The sequence below is a fragment of the Ammospiza caudacuta genome, chromosome 5, assembly GCF_027887145.1.
Source record: "Ammospiza caudacuta isolate bAmmCau1 chromosome 5, bAmmCau1.pri, whole genome shotgun sequence".
NCBI classification, from domain to species: Eukaryota; Metazoa; Chordata; class Aves; order Passeriformes; family Passerellidae; genus Ammospiza; species Ammospiza caudacuta.
The window spans coordinates 71,931,692-71,949,937 of record NC_080597.1 but is presented as its reverse complement, the minus strand read 5'-3'; the positions used below and the strand labels follow the sequence as shown (position 1 = coordinate 71,949,937).

The 18,246-nt window shown below is 42.0% G+C and overlaps 1 protein-coding gene across 2 annotated transcripts in view; it reads right to left on the bottom strand.

Moving 5' to 3' along the window:
* The window catches only part of UPF2 (UPF2 regulator of nonsense mediated mRNA decay), a 53,970-nt gene extending 40,267 nt beyond the window's left edge, over positions 1-13,703 (bottom strand). The window contains exons 1-5 of one of the 2 annotated variants that reach the window (XM_058805001.1): positions 13,391-13,703; positions 8,335-8,714; positions 5,981-6,760; positions 2,123-2,283; positions 938-1,135 (exon numbers count right to left, since the gene is read on the bottom strand). In XM_058805001.1, the coding sequence (XP_058660984.1) occupies positions 938-1,135; positions 2,123-2,283; positions 5,981-6,760; positions 8,335-8,696 (1,501 nt within the window). In that variant the 5' untranslated portion in view covers positions 8,697-8,714; positions 13,391-13,703. The remainder of the gene's footprint in view (positions 1-937; positions 1,136-2,122; positions 2,284-5,980; positions 6,761-8,334; positions 8,715-13,390) is intronic. The other variant, XM_058805002.1, reaches the window with a different exon arrangement.
* Between the last annotated feature and the right edge of the window lie 4,543 nt (positions 13,704-18,246).

Here is an 18,246-nt window from a genome sequence, read left to right as displayed (position 1 = left end):
TCCAACACTGAGCATTTTTCCAAGAGATTACAATCTACAGAATTTTACTGTTTTTTCAGGCCTCCTTCCAATTGCATTTGCAGACTATGCTTCATTTAAAAAATACATTTCAAGGCAGATAACCTTATTAAAATTCTCAAATTTTTCAAAGCCAAGTGTGACAACTTCTAAACAGTGCACACACTATATGGAAATACAGACTCACAAACAAGTAACATGTTCAGAATCACAGACAAAATTAGTCTGAAATGGACTTTGGTGATACCTCCAGTTCAACCTTTTGGTCAAAGTGGATGAACACTATTCACACCAGATTTCTCAGGTATTTTTCCAGCTGTTTTAAAACAGTAAGGCAGAGATTCCAGTCTCCCTGGGCAAGCTGCTCCAATATCTAAAGATTCTTAGAGGGAAATGTCAGAATTCTCCAATCATGCATCTTCTGTTACACACAGAGCCAGGGATGGTGACTTTTTATCCCATTGCACCTGAAGCCTGCACATGCCTGGTTGTGAACTGAGAGCTGTGCCAGAAGTGAGGAACACCCAGGCCTTCCAATCCAGTGAAATTTTATGCTGACAATGTCATCTACCATTAATAATTGAATAAGAAAATACCAGTGAAAAAACCCCAAACACTAACATTGCAAAAAGGGGAAAACTCTTCCCATTTCTCACAGAAAAGTTGGTATTTACTCACACTGGTTATCCTCCAATTACTTGAAATTTACAATTCTAATAATATTAAAATGCATTTACTTTTTTTCTTTCTTGATAACCAGATGTATTCCCTATCCCATCTTGTTTATTCCCTAAAAATTCATCCAAACTGGTGTATTGTCCTGATTACCACAAATTATTTCATCAGAGACTCATTACTTCCACCAAGTTTGTTTATCTGTTGGACAAGATATGTTGAAGAAAATATCTAAGCATCTTACCTCTTGATTCATCTTTGCTGGAATCCTTGTTCTGGGAATATTTTTCATTATCTTTAAACAAAATTGCTGGCACAAAAGCCTTCAAGTCAATGAGATTCTCATAGAAGTTTCTAGCATCTTCATCTTCCCAGATACCCCCCTCCAGGTCATATTCTCCAGGCTTTCCTGGTGTGAAAATATCAATACCAGGTCCATGTTCTGCAAAAGTAGTGAAAACATCACAAAGTTATTTACACATATTTAAAATCTTTCATGGGGAGGCACCTTTAAGAGTCCTTTTAGGAAAGTGTTAAACTACTTATTATTACTTCTGTTTTCACCTGAATATTTCAATGCATACTTTAAAGTGGTTTTAACAATTCAAGCTTAGTATTAGACATACCAAGAAATTATCTTAAGATCATAAATTTCATTTTGATTAAAAATACAGACAGAATCAGAGGAAGTCAAATCAAGAAAAACTAGCAGCACATTATGTGGTATTAGAAAGTTGTACCAGACTTTAACAACATTAGCATTAAAAGTAATCAATTGGAGTATGATGAACTGTATGAACCCCACTGAGTTTTAAGCACGAAGTTTAAAAAGAACAATTTAATACTTAAAGGCATTAAAAAATACAGCTTTTTAAAGTTCAACATAATTTAAAGCAAAGGATACTCATGATTTCAACAACATCTCAATGAATCTTACAGTTCACATTTTTTTAAAAGGCATTGAAAGCTGCACTCCTGCTCAGGAGGCCAGACAGCCACACCTAGTGACTTATCTGGCTTATCAGTATGTTCCTGCCCACAACAGACTTCAAATTTATTTTTTAACAGTGTCAGCTTTTAAAACTCTGACACAGTTTTTAAATACTAAAACCTGCATAATAGTAAAGGAAAGGATCAGGTTAAAAACCTTTCTACTTTTCCATTTATTACTCTATCCCCAGAAACAAACCCAAAGAGCGGGTTTCCATAAGTACACAGAATATACAATAGTTATGGTTAAATAGTAGGCATAATTACTTTAATTTTTAAAAATAAATGTATTATTCATTAGCTGATATCCTTTAGGAGGAAAGGCTGAATGAAATGAAACCAGCAGAAAGAACACTTTGCTAAGAGGGTTTGGTTCATTTTTCCACCACATCCAAGCTGAGTCCAGGGTTCTGCTGAGCTGCTTTAGAATCTGGCTTACCCTCAGGGGTTGGCTTCTCTTGGGGGAGGTCAGGCATGTTCTCATCCAAAAGATCAGCCAGAGACTGAGAACTTGCCAGCAGCTTCTGATAGGACATTGCAAATTCCTCATACTGCTTGTGTCGATCTTCACTCAGCTCTCCCTTGGAGTGGAGAATGCGTCTGCAAAACCCAAACTGACAGTCAGAACCTCCCCTTCAAACACACCTGAGCTGTGCTGAGCCATCAAAACTCCTCTGAGCAAAGCTACCCTGCCCTCTCCGAGGGAGCTGCAACAATTCCAGTTTAGACTGCAATGGCAAACATTTAAGTGACACTATTATCTTTCCAAACCACACTGAATTTCCAACTTCAGTGTTGGAAATTGAAAGAGAAAGGCTCACTTACTCTTTGCCACAATTAGGCTGTAAAAGTCCTAAAAATACTTTATGGTAAAATAAAATATTAAATTTATCAATAAGCTAGATAAAAGTTGCTTTGCACCTGTAACAATCCATTTCTACACTGTTTAAATGATTACATGAACTATTGTCACCAGGAGGATCAAAAAATTTGCAAGCAGCACACTGACTTTCCAACAAAACAAGTTATTTCAAGGCTATCAGTCCAAATTGTGAGCAGCTATATTTGTTTCTTCAGGTGCTCTTCATTTTCTTTTACAAAACTATTCATACTTGTTTCAAATAATTTTTAACATTGAAGTCTGTTGTCAAAAGTAACTTGCACTTGAAGGAACCTAATCACTGCTCACAAGTGCTGGAACCACTGACCAAGCACCCTGCACTGAGATAAAAGCATAAGAAACCTGAAAAAGGTGCAAATGGCACAATTCCCAAAGCAGGTTGTATCATTACATTACCACCTGTAGGATTCCAATCTGTAGGATTTTATTATGCAACAGGCAAACAGTCACAGTCTTGCCAAAGCATTTTGTGGCATAAGAATTCTGAAATAGTTAAGGCAATGGAAGTTGAGGGATATCAGTCTTTTTGTTCTAGATTAATTGTAAAACAAAAGTCTTTTTGTAAACATTTACAGGGTGAGCAACAAAATCCCTTATCCCTGCTCAGAACCAGAAGTGGACACAGGTGTCTGGCAAGAGAGCAAGAAGCATTAATGCTGGCAAAAGTTCTATTTCTCTGACAAAACACACTTATTTAACATGTATTGCCTGCTCCTCCAAAGTACAGCAAAGAAAAATTAACAAATTAAATAACCACTGAGTATTTGTGAAGTGCAGCAGCTCAGTTTGGATTCAGGAAACACATTAAGTGTCAATTCACAGCTTTTCCATGGAGACTGCTGTCTATTACACACATATTTTAAACCAGCAGCTTTATAAACACGAGCGTTGAAGCTCTCTGCTATTATTAAAAAGAAAAAAAGCAAAGTGCTGTAACAACAGCACAAGACTTTCAGTTCTCAATTTCAGTTTCAAGAAGACAAGTGTTAACAAATTCAAAGCAGTTAAAGCAAATGAAGCAAACCAAAAGCACGGTTCACCTGTGAATACAATTACAAGTACAGCACACAGTACTTGTCTCACTTTATGTCTCCTCAAAGCACAAGGCAAGTCCAGCACATCTTAAAAACATCCTTAATTTAGACAAAAGAAGTTTCTTCCATAGCTAACACTTATTTTTGAAAATTCTCTTCAGAATATGGGAATCAAGGTGTTTCCTTCAATGACACAGCCTGGCAAGTTTTGTTGTGCCCTCAGCTGTGTAACCAAACAAGTCAAAGCATAACTCAAGGTACTTTTCCTGACCATCCACTTGAGTCTGCTTTAATTTTACCTAAATGATTCCACAGATAACACAGCACTAAAGCACTGTTAATTTAGCATAGGAATTTTCAATTAATTCAACCAAATTGTACAAGCTAAATCATTTCACAGTCATTCTCCTGACAGAGATAAATGGATGAGTTATTTACCTGACAAAATATCATAACCTTAACATGTGACACAGTTAATGCACAAAAGGGAACACTTCACTCCCTGCTCACTTCATTGATTGTGGAATAACACTGTGAATAAAAACTACAAATGGATCAGATTTTTAATACACAGAGAATTGCTTTATCCAATAGGATTATTGGGGTTTTTAAAAATAAAACAAAACTAAACCAACCTAACCAAACAAAAACACCACAAAAACTACACCTATAAAAAATCCAAAAGCAAGTAAGGAATCAAAGGCACAATCACTTTCCCCAAACCCACAGTTCAGGAAGATTTCTGTAATACTCATGCACTTCTTCCTTGGCAAATCTCTGTCTTGCCCTCCTCACACCCTGCACTTCCCCAGCAAGCAAATGCCACAAATCTGTTACAAATGCTGTAAACAAATAAAATCTGGTAGGAAAGATTTTGATGCCTTATTTAATAAAACTCATTCCTCCTTATTAAGGAGTTAAAATAGACACCTCAAGGTTCAGAGAGAGAAATAAGAGAGTTCTCTTAATCCAGTGATAAATGACAGCTCTCCACATTCCTTCCCCAACACAAAGCCTTGCACCCAAGCTGGCAGGGAGGGATAATTCAATGACAAGGTGCTCAAAGAGGTCCCTCCTCTGCCCTTGTCTGACCCACTCATGCAGGCTCAGTGATGAGGGCAGACCAGGCTGCTCAGGCTCTGTCCACTCATTTTTCTGCAGTTCTACAAGTAAATATTAAAGTATATTTCTACATCCCAGATAATTTATATTCTTTCTGCTTCTTGCTTTCTTAACATATTTTATACCTCTCAGAAATTTTTTTCGCTCTATTTTCTATCATGCAGACTTTGTAACACTCACTCATTGGAACACCAGCCAGAACCAATGTGCCCAGAACTAATGATAATTGTGAAAATATAAAGGTTCATATTCATTCACTTTGCAAAAATTACACCTTAGCCAGTAATGTACTTTGAATTAGTAAGGTACTTGTAGAAATAATGGTACCTCAAAAGTCAGTTTATGATCCTGTGAAATTCAACACTTGCCTGAGACCAGATAGGACTGCAGCACAAAACCCATCAGCACAAAGGATTCTTGCTTTGGAAACATAAAAATTTAATGCATTCCAAGCATACATTTGGTTGTGGATGGATGTCCAACCTTTTAGCTGAAGTTTGTGTCTATAAACAGTAATGTGTTCATTTCTAGCTGACTGGAATGCTTCCAGAAGAAATTAACAATGACTGTTTTAAGAATAGCATTTGGGTTTAGGCTGGCTCCAATAATGAGAATTCAGGATGCTTTAAAGCAAACAGTTATTAAAAAATGTGAACATGGCAGAAATAAAATTATTCAGATCTCAGTCTGCATATTCATACCCTGCAATATTAGTAGTACATATAAATATTTAGGAAGACTTTTATTACATTGTCTATGCCCTCCAACACTTAAAGACATTTATTTAATATATACTTGTCTACCTTGGAGTGTAACAGATACCTTCTTAACCTATTTTTTCCTTCATCCTAGTATACTAAAATAAGTAAACAAGCCAAAGCAATTGTGGCATATGCTTCGTTTGATACATGTGGGTGGAAAGGGAGAAATCAGCTTGTGCCAACTGGAAAAGGACAGTACCAGCTGGGAAAGCAGCATTGCTCTCGTGCTGATAAGGAAACAGCACCAAACAAAGGAAAGATAATTACCTCCCTTTCCTTTAAAAGATATTCAAAGAGTCTGTTTTGTCTCTGCTTTTTAAGTATTCAGAACAAATTTAGAACTTTTTTTTAGAAACACTGCAGAACACACTTATCTTGTACACACTGCTAACTTTGTTCATAAATACTGCAACAAATCTAGGTATTTCATAAATAAACTAATTTTTATTCATAAGTAAAAAGCAACATTCAATTGTCACCTGTTTTGTCTTTCAATATTTTGTAGCTCCCTGTGGTCCCTTTTCAGGTGTTTGGTCAAAGATGTAAAGTATTCCTTCAACAAATTCTGGAAGGGCTGTTGTTTCTCTGGGCTAATTATCTCACTAGGAGGAAAGCTCAAGTTAAACTTCTCTGCAACAGTTTTTACCTTCCTTGGTACCAAACCAGCAATGTCATCTCCACAGTGCCGACAGAAGCTGATAACCACAGAAACGTGAGTGTGGGATTCTCTGTCAGCGTTAATAATATTTTTAAGCTGCTCATAGATTAAAGACAAACCTTCCTTGTCAGTGAAAATCCCAACTATTGTCAACTCTGCAATGAAACGCAAATCAGTTCTTAACTTGGAAATGTTGGGAGTCTTCTCTTCTTTCCTTGCTTCAAAATGTTTTTTCCAAGCCTGAAGTAAGGAAGGAGCAAAATCAACATATCGCTGGTGAAAGAGGGAACACAAGTGCACAGCGCAGTTCACGTCTGGTATTTTCAGTTTGGCCTCCACAATAGAAGCTACAGCTTCTGCAATGTATTTGCTTAAATTCAGGCTATTAAAGTCATGGGACAAGGAGTCCCTTTGTTGCTCTGTAATGGTTTTTAGCTTCTTAACAAAAGCTGTGTTCTTCTTCAGACTGGAGTCCAGCCTGCTGAAGAAGTTTTCCTCGGGACGACTCTCCGGCGCGTTCTGGTTTTTGCTGCGGAGCTCTTTTCTTGCCTGATGGCGCTCCCAGGCCTCCTGATGGAGCTGATGGGCTTCCTCCTTCTCCCTGTGCAACAAAAAAATTACTTTTGTTATGGAACCCTCATCTCAGAGTATCAGTACAAAGGAAAAAAGGTCACAGTTGGAAAACTTCAGGAGTTCTAACACAATTTCCCCTTCTCTCTTCTGTAATATCTACTAAGTTAATCCTAGAAAGCTAAAGCATCTGCTGCAGAAACTCTGCTTAATTTTTGTGTTGCAAAGGGCAAGTACTACTGGTTACAAAACAAAATTTCTCAAATATTTCTATGCAGAACATATTAATCCCAACAGACTTGGAAAATATAAACATGAAACTTCATTTACTACTGATGAAGTTCCCCCAGAAGAGGAAACAGCCTTTCAAAAGGCTGTATTACACATTTAAGGAAAATCTTTTCTTGCCAGACTACTGAAATTACACAGAAAATTTGCAATAGGTGAAATATATCTGTCCCAGCTAGAATTTGGCCATGACATTGCCTCAATCTTAAAAGGGAAATATTTCAGACCTAAAAAGATGCCACCTTCAACACTGTACTATGGCTGGATAACATAATAAGAAACGTGGTCTTGGTAATATCACATATTAAACTGCCAGGCTACATTCTGAGTTTGCCATCCAGGTATCAGGTGTCTGTGACTGATTAAAAGTCATTTCTCACATCAGATTTGCTCCTGTTATGTATGATCTGTAGACCTGCAAAGTCTGCATTCCCAACTTTTGGACAGTAACACTTAATGTTAAATGCATCTGTGCTTCTTTGTTGTCCTGGGACAGAATTAATTTTCTTCAGAGTATCCTGTATGGGGCTCTGCTTTGGATTTGTGCTGGAATCAGTGCTGATAACACAGGGGTGTTTTCACTGTGGCTGGGATGGGCTTACACGTGGCCAAGGCCTTTTCTGCTCCACACCCCACCCCACCCTACCAAGGGGGAGTCTGGGGGTGCACAAGGAGCTGGGAGGGAACACAGCCAGGAGAGCTGACCCCAAGGGACCCAGGGATATCCCAGTCCATATGTGACACTATGGCCAATACATAAACCTGGGGCAAGAAGGAAGGAGAGGGATGAGAGGAGTGATGTGTTTGTCTTCCCAAGTCACTGTTAACATTTGATGGAGCCCTGCTGTCCTGGGGATTGCTGGGGAAGTGGGGAATGAATTCATTGTTTTGGTTTGCTTGCCTGCACAGCTCCTGCTTTACCCATTGAACTGTCTTTATGTCAACCCATAAGATTTCACACTTTTCTGATTCTCTTCCCCAGCCTGCTGAGGGGAGGGAGTGGCTGTGTGGGGCTGATGCCAGCTGGGGTTAAATCACAACATTTACTCAAGCACAATTGTGCTCTCCATGGTCATCACATGCAGAACACTATCAAACCCCCACAACAGAGACCAAAGTAACAGAGGATACAAGTGAACACTCAAAACCTCTTAGAAGTCATAAAGCACAAACACACAGGCATGTAAAATTTATAACACTACATGCAACTTATTAAAAGTAACTCCAACACTTCATCGATGTTTTACAACTCTGACCACAATCCTGATAACAGAACTCCAGCATTTGGCCCAATTAAACCTTTAAAAGATAACTTACTTCAGTTGAGCAGCTTCCTCTTCTTGTTTCTTTTTTTCTTCCTCCTCTTGTTTCTTTTTCTCCTCTTCTTCAAGTTTCTTTTTTTCTTCTTCTTCTTTCTTCTTTTGCTCCTCTTCTGCCTTTACTTTATCCTCTTCCTTTTTCTTCCGCTCCTTGTCTTCCTTCTTTCTTTTATCCTCTTCCATTTTTTTCTTTTTATCTTCAGGAACCTTTAAAGTCTCTCTCTTCATACCAACCTTCACATCTTCTTTTGGCTTTTCCCTGGTGCTCACTGGTCGCCTTTCACTGAATTCTTTTTCTTTATTATTTAACTGAGATTCTTTTTCTTCCATATTTGCTGGCTTTTTGCGCTCAGCTGGCATTGTGTTACCCAGGCAAACCTGCAGAAGCACAGGAAAACAAGAACTTTTAAATTGCTGTTGATATTTTAGTCATTTTTCACAGCCCACCCATATTCACTTAACTCACAAATGTGTGACTCATCAAAATAAAGGTTGTCTTGAACTAAGGAATGGACCTGACAAGTAAAAACAAATCATTTTGTAAGCATGTTGTTCTGCAAAGTTGTCTTCAGCACGAATTGTGAAATAAAAGCATCCTGAAGTTTCTACAACCCAAAGAATTTAAGATCTTGAACATAAACAAGTCCATCGGAAAGAAAAATAATTCAAGACTGATGAAAACAAAGTACCCCAAATTTAAAAATGAGTACACACTTGAAACATCAGCATGCATCTGCACCTCACTGACCTTCCTACACATCTCCCAAGAATCCTCCCCCTTCCACTAGCACTACTTAGGATCATAGGATAATGCAGGTTAGATGGGACCTTAAGTAATTCATCCCGCTGCTCAAAGCAGGGTCAGCAATGAGATCAGACAAGACTGTGCCAGTCCTGAAAAGTGTCAAGGAAAGAAACTGCACAACCCCTCTGGCCAAGCTGCCCCAGTGCTGGATTATCCTCACTGTGAAAAGGCATTAACTTGCTGCCTTGTTTCCTCACCCCTCCCAGATGTGCCCAGCATCTCCAGCACTCAGCACAAGCAGCAGCTGAAGAGCACAGTGCTGACTCAGCTGGATGCACAAACCGCCCTGCCAGCAGAGCAAACGGAAATAACATCACAAAGGCTGTGATTATCAAGACTTAGCAAAGGCTACAGTTTCTCTCTCCTTCCACTCAACCAACATTTCTGTAGGAGCTTTAGCCTCTTTGGGGTTTCCAGTCCTCCAAGCTTTGGTTTCATTTGGATAAGGACACAAAAGGTGACACATATTGAACACAAAAGGGTAAAATCACAGGGCAGTTTTGATTAGGAGGAAACTGTGATGAGCACCTAGTTTAGGCCCCAGCTCCAAGCAGATCCAAGCAGATCAGAGGCTTGGCAAAGGCTTTGGTGTCTCCAGGAATAGAGAAGCAATGGTCACTCTGGGCTCACAGAGAAAAAGCTTTTCCTGACACCAGCCTGGAAACTGCCATGGCCCACATTGTGTTTGTTACTTTTCATCCTATCCCTGCACAGCCTGGGGGAGAAGCCAGCTTCATCTTCACCAGGCTCTCCCATCAGGTTGTTTTAAGACAGTAATAAGATTTCCCCCACTTTTCTTACAGATCAAGAACCCAGTTCTCTGTGTTTCTCTTCAGATATGTTCTCCAGCCTCCCTGTGTTCTTGGTGATCTTCTAACAGACTTATTTCAGTGTGGCAATGCCATTGTTGGGAACAGAGAACCCACACCTGGATGTGGTAACTCCTGAGCAGAGGGGGGAGACACACTCAGCCTTAGGGTTCACTGCTGGTACCACAGCCTGGAATGCCAGGGCATTCTGCTGGCTCCTGTCAGGGGCAGGAGGGCCAGGCAGCACCACAAGAGGCATTTACAACCACCCAGGCTTTTACTTCAGGCTAAATTAATTTTCACATACTTCCATGCTTCAAGTTAAATGCATGCATGGGTGGGACTGACAGGACACCACTGCATGTGATGCCTTTTGAAGAGCCATCACTTTGTTTTCATCAGTAACACCAGTTTGATTCCCAATGGCCACCCCTACTTCTGCCTTTCTAACATTTTACTCTGGATTATGAAAACATTTAGATTCACCAAGTCCCTGCATCTACTCAGAGTGGATAATGAGACACCTACATTCCAATCTAATGCAGAGTGCTTCTGGTATTAATTTTAACTATTTCGAAATATGTTTATAAACAAATAAATTTATTTATAAATAAATCTTCACAATAAAGATGTTTCTTAATAAGCATTGCACATTCTCTCTGCCATCTCCCAAACAATAAAATGACAGATTTATATACTGTCTGTGCCAACAAGATGAAACTGTATTACAATATTTAAGGTGCTCATCCAGAGCTTCTGAAGAAAAATTGAGTGCAAAAATTTACAATATCAGTGTTTACATCTAGGCAGTGATAACTTAGCAGTGGGGAGCCTGTTCATGACTTGGCCTCAGGCAGCAACTGGCAATGGCACCAACAGGGAAATGTCTCTGACAGGGACTTATGGAAATCAAATCTGCATTGCTTAAACAAGCACACTTGGCTCCCTAGTGCATGGCTACAACTCTAAAATTTCAGAACTATTTGAATTCCAAAACCACTCATCTTAAAACAGTGTTATTATGAAATCAGTGCTTAACCAAAGAGGGAAGGGGTTGCCTGTGTTTAAAGAAATGCTGGAACAGCATGTCACAATTCCAGTACTCTGAACAAAATATCCAGCTACACAAGAAACTTTTAACAGCAGGGTCATTTACCAACAGGGTCATTCATCCTCTTACTAAATTTAGGAACTCAGAATTCTGTTTTAAAGATGTATCTGATGCTTCCTTGTATAAAAGCAAACCTGAGAAGATGAGATAAAAAGAAAAGGGAGGGAGCATAATTGGGCACATTATGGTTTTGACCACAAGGCAGTATTGTCCACTTTTTCCCAGGGAACAACGGAGTCCAAAAAAAACCCCAAAATCTCGTTTTACAGTAAGATTCTGTTCTGTTCCCAGAACAGGTACGCTGCAACACTTCTCACTGCCTACTACGTGTGCAGCTCCTTATCTCGCAAACCTTTCCGACGGCTGTGCCAGCTCGTTGGCGCCGGCACCGAACGGCCCGGGGCAGCGGGAGGCGGCGCTGCCGCTGCTGCAGCAACACCGGCGGCCCCAGCGCAGCCCCAGCCAGGCGGAGCTCCCGGGACAGGCAGAGCTGTCCCACAGGAAACCTTCCCAAAAGCTGTGGGACGCAGGGAAAAACGGGAACAGCTGGCTCGCCTGGGCCTCATCTCCATAGCTAACAAGGCTGAAGGTGGCATGGAAATATTGATTCTGTTTAATATCTCACATTTACATTAATGCACTGATGGAAAGGCATAATAATGGCATGAACTTCATAAGGCAACAGACAGGACAAACCAGCACTCCCACCAGAAACTGGGAAGGACAGAAAACAGAGACAGGACAGAGAAAACTGAGACATCCCTGTGCCTTTGGACTCCTGGCAGCCCATTTCTCTAGTGACACTTACATGCTTTAACACTCCTTCTCAGTTTCAGCACCTATGGACAACACATTTTTAGAGGGAACCATTTTTCCTAATTTTTCAATATTTGACATACACTGGCTCATTTGCAGTTAAGTCAATTTTTATTGTACTTAAGTTTCTACTTTTTTCAACAATAATCTTGGAATTTGAAAGAATGGGACTAGGTTTGTGATACTCTGAGCTCAGAGACTTAAGAAATAGATTTGAAATACAGAAGTAACATTTAGGAAAAACTATCTATGTTATTTACTCTTGAAGAAAGCAGAGTGTAATAAAAGGTATTCAGTATCATTAATCTACTCACAATTCAGAATAAAAGAATAAACAGCAACACCTTGGCCCTCAAAGCAATACTCTCAAGTCAATGGAAACAGTCTACTCTCCAACCCTGAAGTAATATGATCCAGAATCCCTATCCTTGCAACCACAAGTATGAGAGAAGGAAATACAGCTCTATTAAACTTAACACAATGCAATTTCTCACTAGAAATTAAATGGATTACATAAATAGTCCTTTCTGCAGCTACTCCATTACAAAAGAGATATGGGAGATAATTAATGGAGGCAAGATGTCCCACCTCTGACTGGCTGAAAAATCTCAAAGAGCAACAAACTCCTCCATCACTAGTTACCACACCACTAGAAGGTTGTAAGTTTCAAAAACTGAAATTCAATTAAGGTTCTCTTAATGCAAGGGAAGGTACATAAGAAAAATACCCAGGTCAGTGAGGAGAAAATAAACTTACAGGTTTTGGAAAATGAGACACAGCACACAGAAAAAAAAAAAAAACAAACACCTAGTGCAGAGAGAGAGGAGTCCCTCACAGAGCGTCAGGGAAGGTTCACAGAACCACAGAATATTCTGACTTGGGAAGGACCCACAAGAATCATCCAAACCCAACGACTGTCACTGCACAGGACATCCCCAAGAGTCACACCATGTACCGAGCACATTGTCCAAACACTTCTGGAGTTCTGTCAGGCTCGGTGCTGTGACCACTTCCCTGGGGAGCCTGTTCCAGAGCCCAGCCACCCTCTGGGTGAAAAACCTTTCCCTGATATCCCACCTAAACCTCCCCTGACAAAACTTCAGGCCACTGACACATCTGGCCGGCCTGCCGAACAGCGGGCACTTTTACTTTCGCTTCTGTACCTCTCGGGGACAATGTTTTGCTGCCAAACTTGCAGGAAGGCGCTTCCCACCGTGAAGCAGAGGCCTAGAGACAAGGCACTAAGTACAAAAAGACTCCTTAGCTACCACCCCAGTCCCCGCTCGCAGCTCTCCCTCAGCCCGAGCCCGTTCCCGGATGGCACCAGCGGCTTCCGCTTCCCTCCCGGCCTCCCTCTGCAGGCACCGCCACCCGAGCCCCACGGCCCCTCCGCCTCCGGAACCCCCTCCCCGTGCCCCCGCCAGGCCCCTGTGCCCTCCTCCCCCCGTCCCCGAGACCCCTTCCCCACACACGCCCCGGCACCGCCCTCCCGTCCCGTCGGTGCCCGCGGTACCTGTGCCCGGTGCCGACATGGGCCCGCCCGGCGCCGCCGCCGCCTCCTCCTTCTCCTCCGCCCCTCCGAGGCCCCCGAGCGCTTCTCCCCTCACGGCGACCGGGCCGCCCGGCGCTGCCTGACCCACGGCGCTGCCCCGACCGAGCCCTCCGCGCCCGCCTCGCCACGCCCGGGCGCCAGGGGAGGAGCGGCGCCGCTTCAGGGCGGCGGAGCCGCGGCTGCGGACGGCGCGGAGCGGCGCTCCCCGAGGGGCGGGGGTTAGGCAGCGCGGAGGGCAGCCCCGCGCGGGGTCCTGCCGGCAGACGGGTTACCGGGAGTGCGGAGGCGGAAGGGGAAGAGGAACGGGAAGGGAAGAGGAAAAGGGCTCGGCCCCGCGTCCCTCACGGCGGCGGGGAAGGGGGAAAGGGCCTCAGAATGTCGCTTCCTTGGTGGCCTCAGCGCGCGGCTCGGCTTGTGGGGCCGCGTGACGTCACGGCGGTGACGTGTCTGTGCCGTCATGTGGCGGGTGGGGCTGTCCGGTGTCACCGTGATAAAACATTGGGGTGACAGTGTCCGAACACCAAATTACTGCCTCAGGGTGGCTTCACGGGCGTCCATTACCGTGCCCAGCTCTGGGCTCCTCAGCACAAGGGAGACAAGGAGCCGCTGCAGAGGGTCCCGCGGAGCCTCAGGGATGAGGCGGCCTCTGGAGCATCTCCTGTGAGGAGACTGCGGGAGCTGGGCCTGGCCAGAGAGGAGAGAACACTGAGACGGCATTTCATGGATGCAATAAATGGCTCCAAGGCAGGCGCCAAGAGCCTGGGCTTGGCTCATCTCAGTGGTGCTAACAGAACAACGCTTGTAGCCATGATATTTTCTGAAAAATCCTTTCCTTAGGATTTTTTTTCTCCTGAGACGCTAAGAGGCCTCAGGAACAAAATGTAAACATTGATTATCTGCTGCTGTGGAATGCAACAGGTGCATCTGTGATTGGTCTCATGGTTGTTTCTAATTAATGGCCAATCACAGCCCAGCTGTCCAGACAGTCTTGGTCAGTCACAAGCCTTTGTTATCATTCCTGTTCTACTCTTAGCTAGCCTTCTGATTAAATCCATTCTTCTTTTATTATAGCTTTAATATAATATATATCATAAAATAATAAATCAGGCCTTCTGAAACATGGAGTCAACATTCTTGTTTCTTCCCTCATCCTGAGACCCCTGAGAATACTGCTATAAACACTCATAAAATACAACATAAGAGATTTCACCTCCCATGAGGAAGAACTTTACCTTGAGGGTGGCAATGGGACAGGCTGCTCTCAGAGGTTCCATCTGGAGACATTCTCAACCGACCTGGATGTGACTCTGCCTTGGCAGGAGGATTGGACTGGATGATCTCCAGAGGTCCCTTCCAAACCCACCCATGTCACAGACAAATTTTATGAAAAATCCTTTCCTTAGGATTTTTTCTCTTGAGAAGTTGAGAGGCCTCAGGAACAAAATGTAAACATTGATTATCTGCTGCTGTGGAATGCAACAGGTGCATCTGTGATTGGTCTCATGTGGTTGTTTCTAATTAATGGCCAATCACAGTCAGCTGTTTCAGACTATCTGGAGAGTCACGACCTTTTGTTATTATCCCATTCCTGCCTTTCCTTTCAAGCCTTCTGCTGAATCGTTTCTCTATTCTTTTAGTGTAGCTTTAATACAATATATCATAAAATAATAAACCAGGCTTCTGAAACATGGAGTCAACATTCTCATCTCTTCCTCGGTCCTGGGACCCCTGTGAGCACCACCACACACCCATTCTGTGATTCTGTCATTGGGTGTCTTTTCTAGTCTAAATTTGGTCTCTGTGCCCTCTAGTCCAGTCACTGTCCCCACATGGACGTCTGAGGATATTTTACCGTGGTGAATTTAGTGCAATCCCCGATTTGTTGGAAAGGCTCTCTGCTTGCAGTTCTGGGCACAGCATCACCTCTTGGGCAACTCTAAAGCTGCCTAAGCTGGAAAAAGCTGGCACAACCCAGAGCTGCAGAATGAGAATCTGGTGTTTATTTTACATTTTGAATCCAGGTTCCAACAGAAGCTTTTAGGTTGGGAAAGCCTCTACACCCCTCTGGGCTTAGATCAAGCCTTCAGCAATACTGGACTTTGACAGCAGGCACAGGCCTGGGTGTACATAGTGAGGGTGTAACAACTGTTGAAGTTGCTTTTTACTCAGAGGCAAGAGTCAGCCCCAACAGAAGACACTGTTTACTGGTGCAGAGCTTGAGGTGTGTTTTGCCAGCTGGTACAGGACTAGACAGGTTGTTTTGTTTTTTCCAGGGAAGAGCTCTCCTCCCTGCTGTTTAACTTCACTGCTCATTTTGCAGACATATCTAAAAATCTCTTTCTGGACAAACTTGAAAGGATGGAGTCGTGCTTGTTGTTGGCATAGATCATGCACATGTCCCTGCTCACAAAGATCTCAGCTGCTTGCCAAAATATCTTAAACTACCAAGTTGATTTAACAGAATCAATGGAGTGGAGAAGATCCATGGCAGAACAGTAAAAATGGGAAGAGAAAATCCATGTTAGTGTTGGCACTTGGTTTTCCAAAGGCACCAATCCTTTGGCCTGTCAGGGGGTGCCTTTGGATTTCTCTTTTTAGGGGGAATTGGGTTTGCTTGGTTTATCAGTGACACTGGCATCACATCAAGAGATGTTGGCTTATTTTCTTCTGAAGCACAATGCTGCTGCCCTTTCCAACATGAATAAAAAGCACAATCACTACAGTTCTGAAAGGAAAGCAAAATCTCCTGTTGTGTTTATACCACACTCCCACATCTACAGTTATGTTGGAGCTCTCTCTTGTAAAGGCCATGCAAGCAAACTCCAGAAAACTTTTCCTTCTGAAGTACCTGTTTCATTTGTGCACATACTGATCCAGCTTTTGTGCTGATTTACCAAAACCAAAACCAGGCAGATGTTTCCTGAATCTCAGACAATAAAGCATGCCTTTTTTTTAATTCCTGAAGCTCTTCTTCCCATATTTTTAATATGTTTCCTCAATTACTGGCACCAAACATGCACACAGTATTTAAATTGTGCCAAATACTGGCCTAATGTAGAATCTGTAGGTGTCCTCTAGATTTCCTTGCAGCCAAATCCAGCAATTATCTTCTTTTCCGAGTGAGTGGATATTCACAGAGTTTTTTTACACCTACCTGCTTTTTTCTCATGATTTTTGGAGATTATTTATAGCCACTGTTTCCTGGAAAGGAGCTACATTTTAGTGAACATACTCTTTGAATATATGTAAGCTTTCACCTCATCCTGTTAAAATAATTTGTGTTTGCTTATCTCCATCTTCATCCTGTTAAAATAAATCATGTTTGCTTATCTCCATCTTGACTCTCAGATTCAAGGTAACCTCTCCTCACTACTTACCTCCAGCTGACAAACTTCATCAGCACTCAAGGTGTGGGCAGCTTTTTTGGGTTGATCTAACTACTGAAGTGGCAAGGAAGATAATTCCTTTATAATTATTCCCAGTGTGGCTGACTTTCTATGCTGCCAGGTAGTCAGACACTATTTAGTTTGTACAGGCTTGGTTTTGGGCATTTCTAGTGTTTTCAGTGAGAGCATTATGTGGTACTGAATGAACCTCTCACAGAGCCTTCTCTAGGACAGGCTTTGTGCCAGGAGAGCCAGGCTGGGAGAGTCACTTTGCCCACACCCTCAGCAGTGAAGTTTCTGCTGGCACAGGTATCACCTTCTCACATTTAGACAGGAATCAAAGTCAACAAAACCTTTCCCTGACCTAGATAAAGCTACAGCAATGCTTTTGTCACATGTAATCATGTCCTACACAAGATGATTATGTTGGCAAATCTGTAAAGTACTTTCAATCTTTATGAACTGGATTTTGATTCACATAAAAACCCTAACAAGTTGACTTGATGAGATATATATTTCATAAACACCTGCTTAGGCTTTATTAAACTCCTATTAAGTGAACTTATATATACAAATATTCAGTTAGTTCTCTGAGATCCACATTGTGTGTCTGAAACATCTCATTGGAGAAACTGGAAAATTTTTAATGTTCAAACCTATTCCTATCAGTGCTAATTGGGAAATATTCAACTAACTGCCTATATGATTCAAAGTAAAACCACAGTGGTATCTGCTGTTTGACTGGTATTTGTTTAAGAACTGTGGAAAAGTATTTCATCATCCTGCAATCTGCCTGCAACATTTGTCTTTTTCCCCAAGCACAGAATGGAAATATTTAACTACATCAATGTTTTCTCCCTCTCCACTGTCAGCTTCAAAAAAATCACATAATCTCACAGCATTATTTTTAAGGTTCCTTCATTCTAAATGAAAAAAATATGAATATTCACAGCCACATTTTTACTACACCTCACTGTATGGACCACATGTCCACTGTCCTTCTGTCATTGTATCCTTTTGCCCTCCTTGCAGCATTAAAGGACATTTATTTTTATATTTTTCTCCCAAATTGGGTTTTATAAATATGCATAAACCCAACCATGCAGGCCTCAAGGAACACAAGTGGCCCTTCTGCAAGAACTGTGAATATCATAAAATCCCATACCAACTGGAACTGATTCAGTTCTGAAATCCAGTTCCACCTGTTCCAAAGGCAAACACCATGGTTTGATTTGGACAAAAAATGTTCTTTGATTTCCTCATTGTGAAAGCTACAACCAAGCCTATGGACAGGGAATTGCCAGTACCTCAGACATGCATTCACACAAAGTTTACAGAATCACAGAAAGGTTGAGACTGGAAGGGACATTTAAACATCATCTGGTGCAACCCCCTGCCACAGGCAGGGACACCTTCCACTATTCCAGAGAT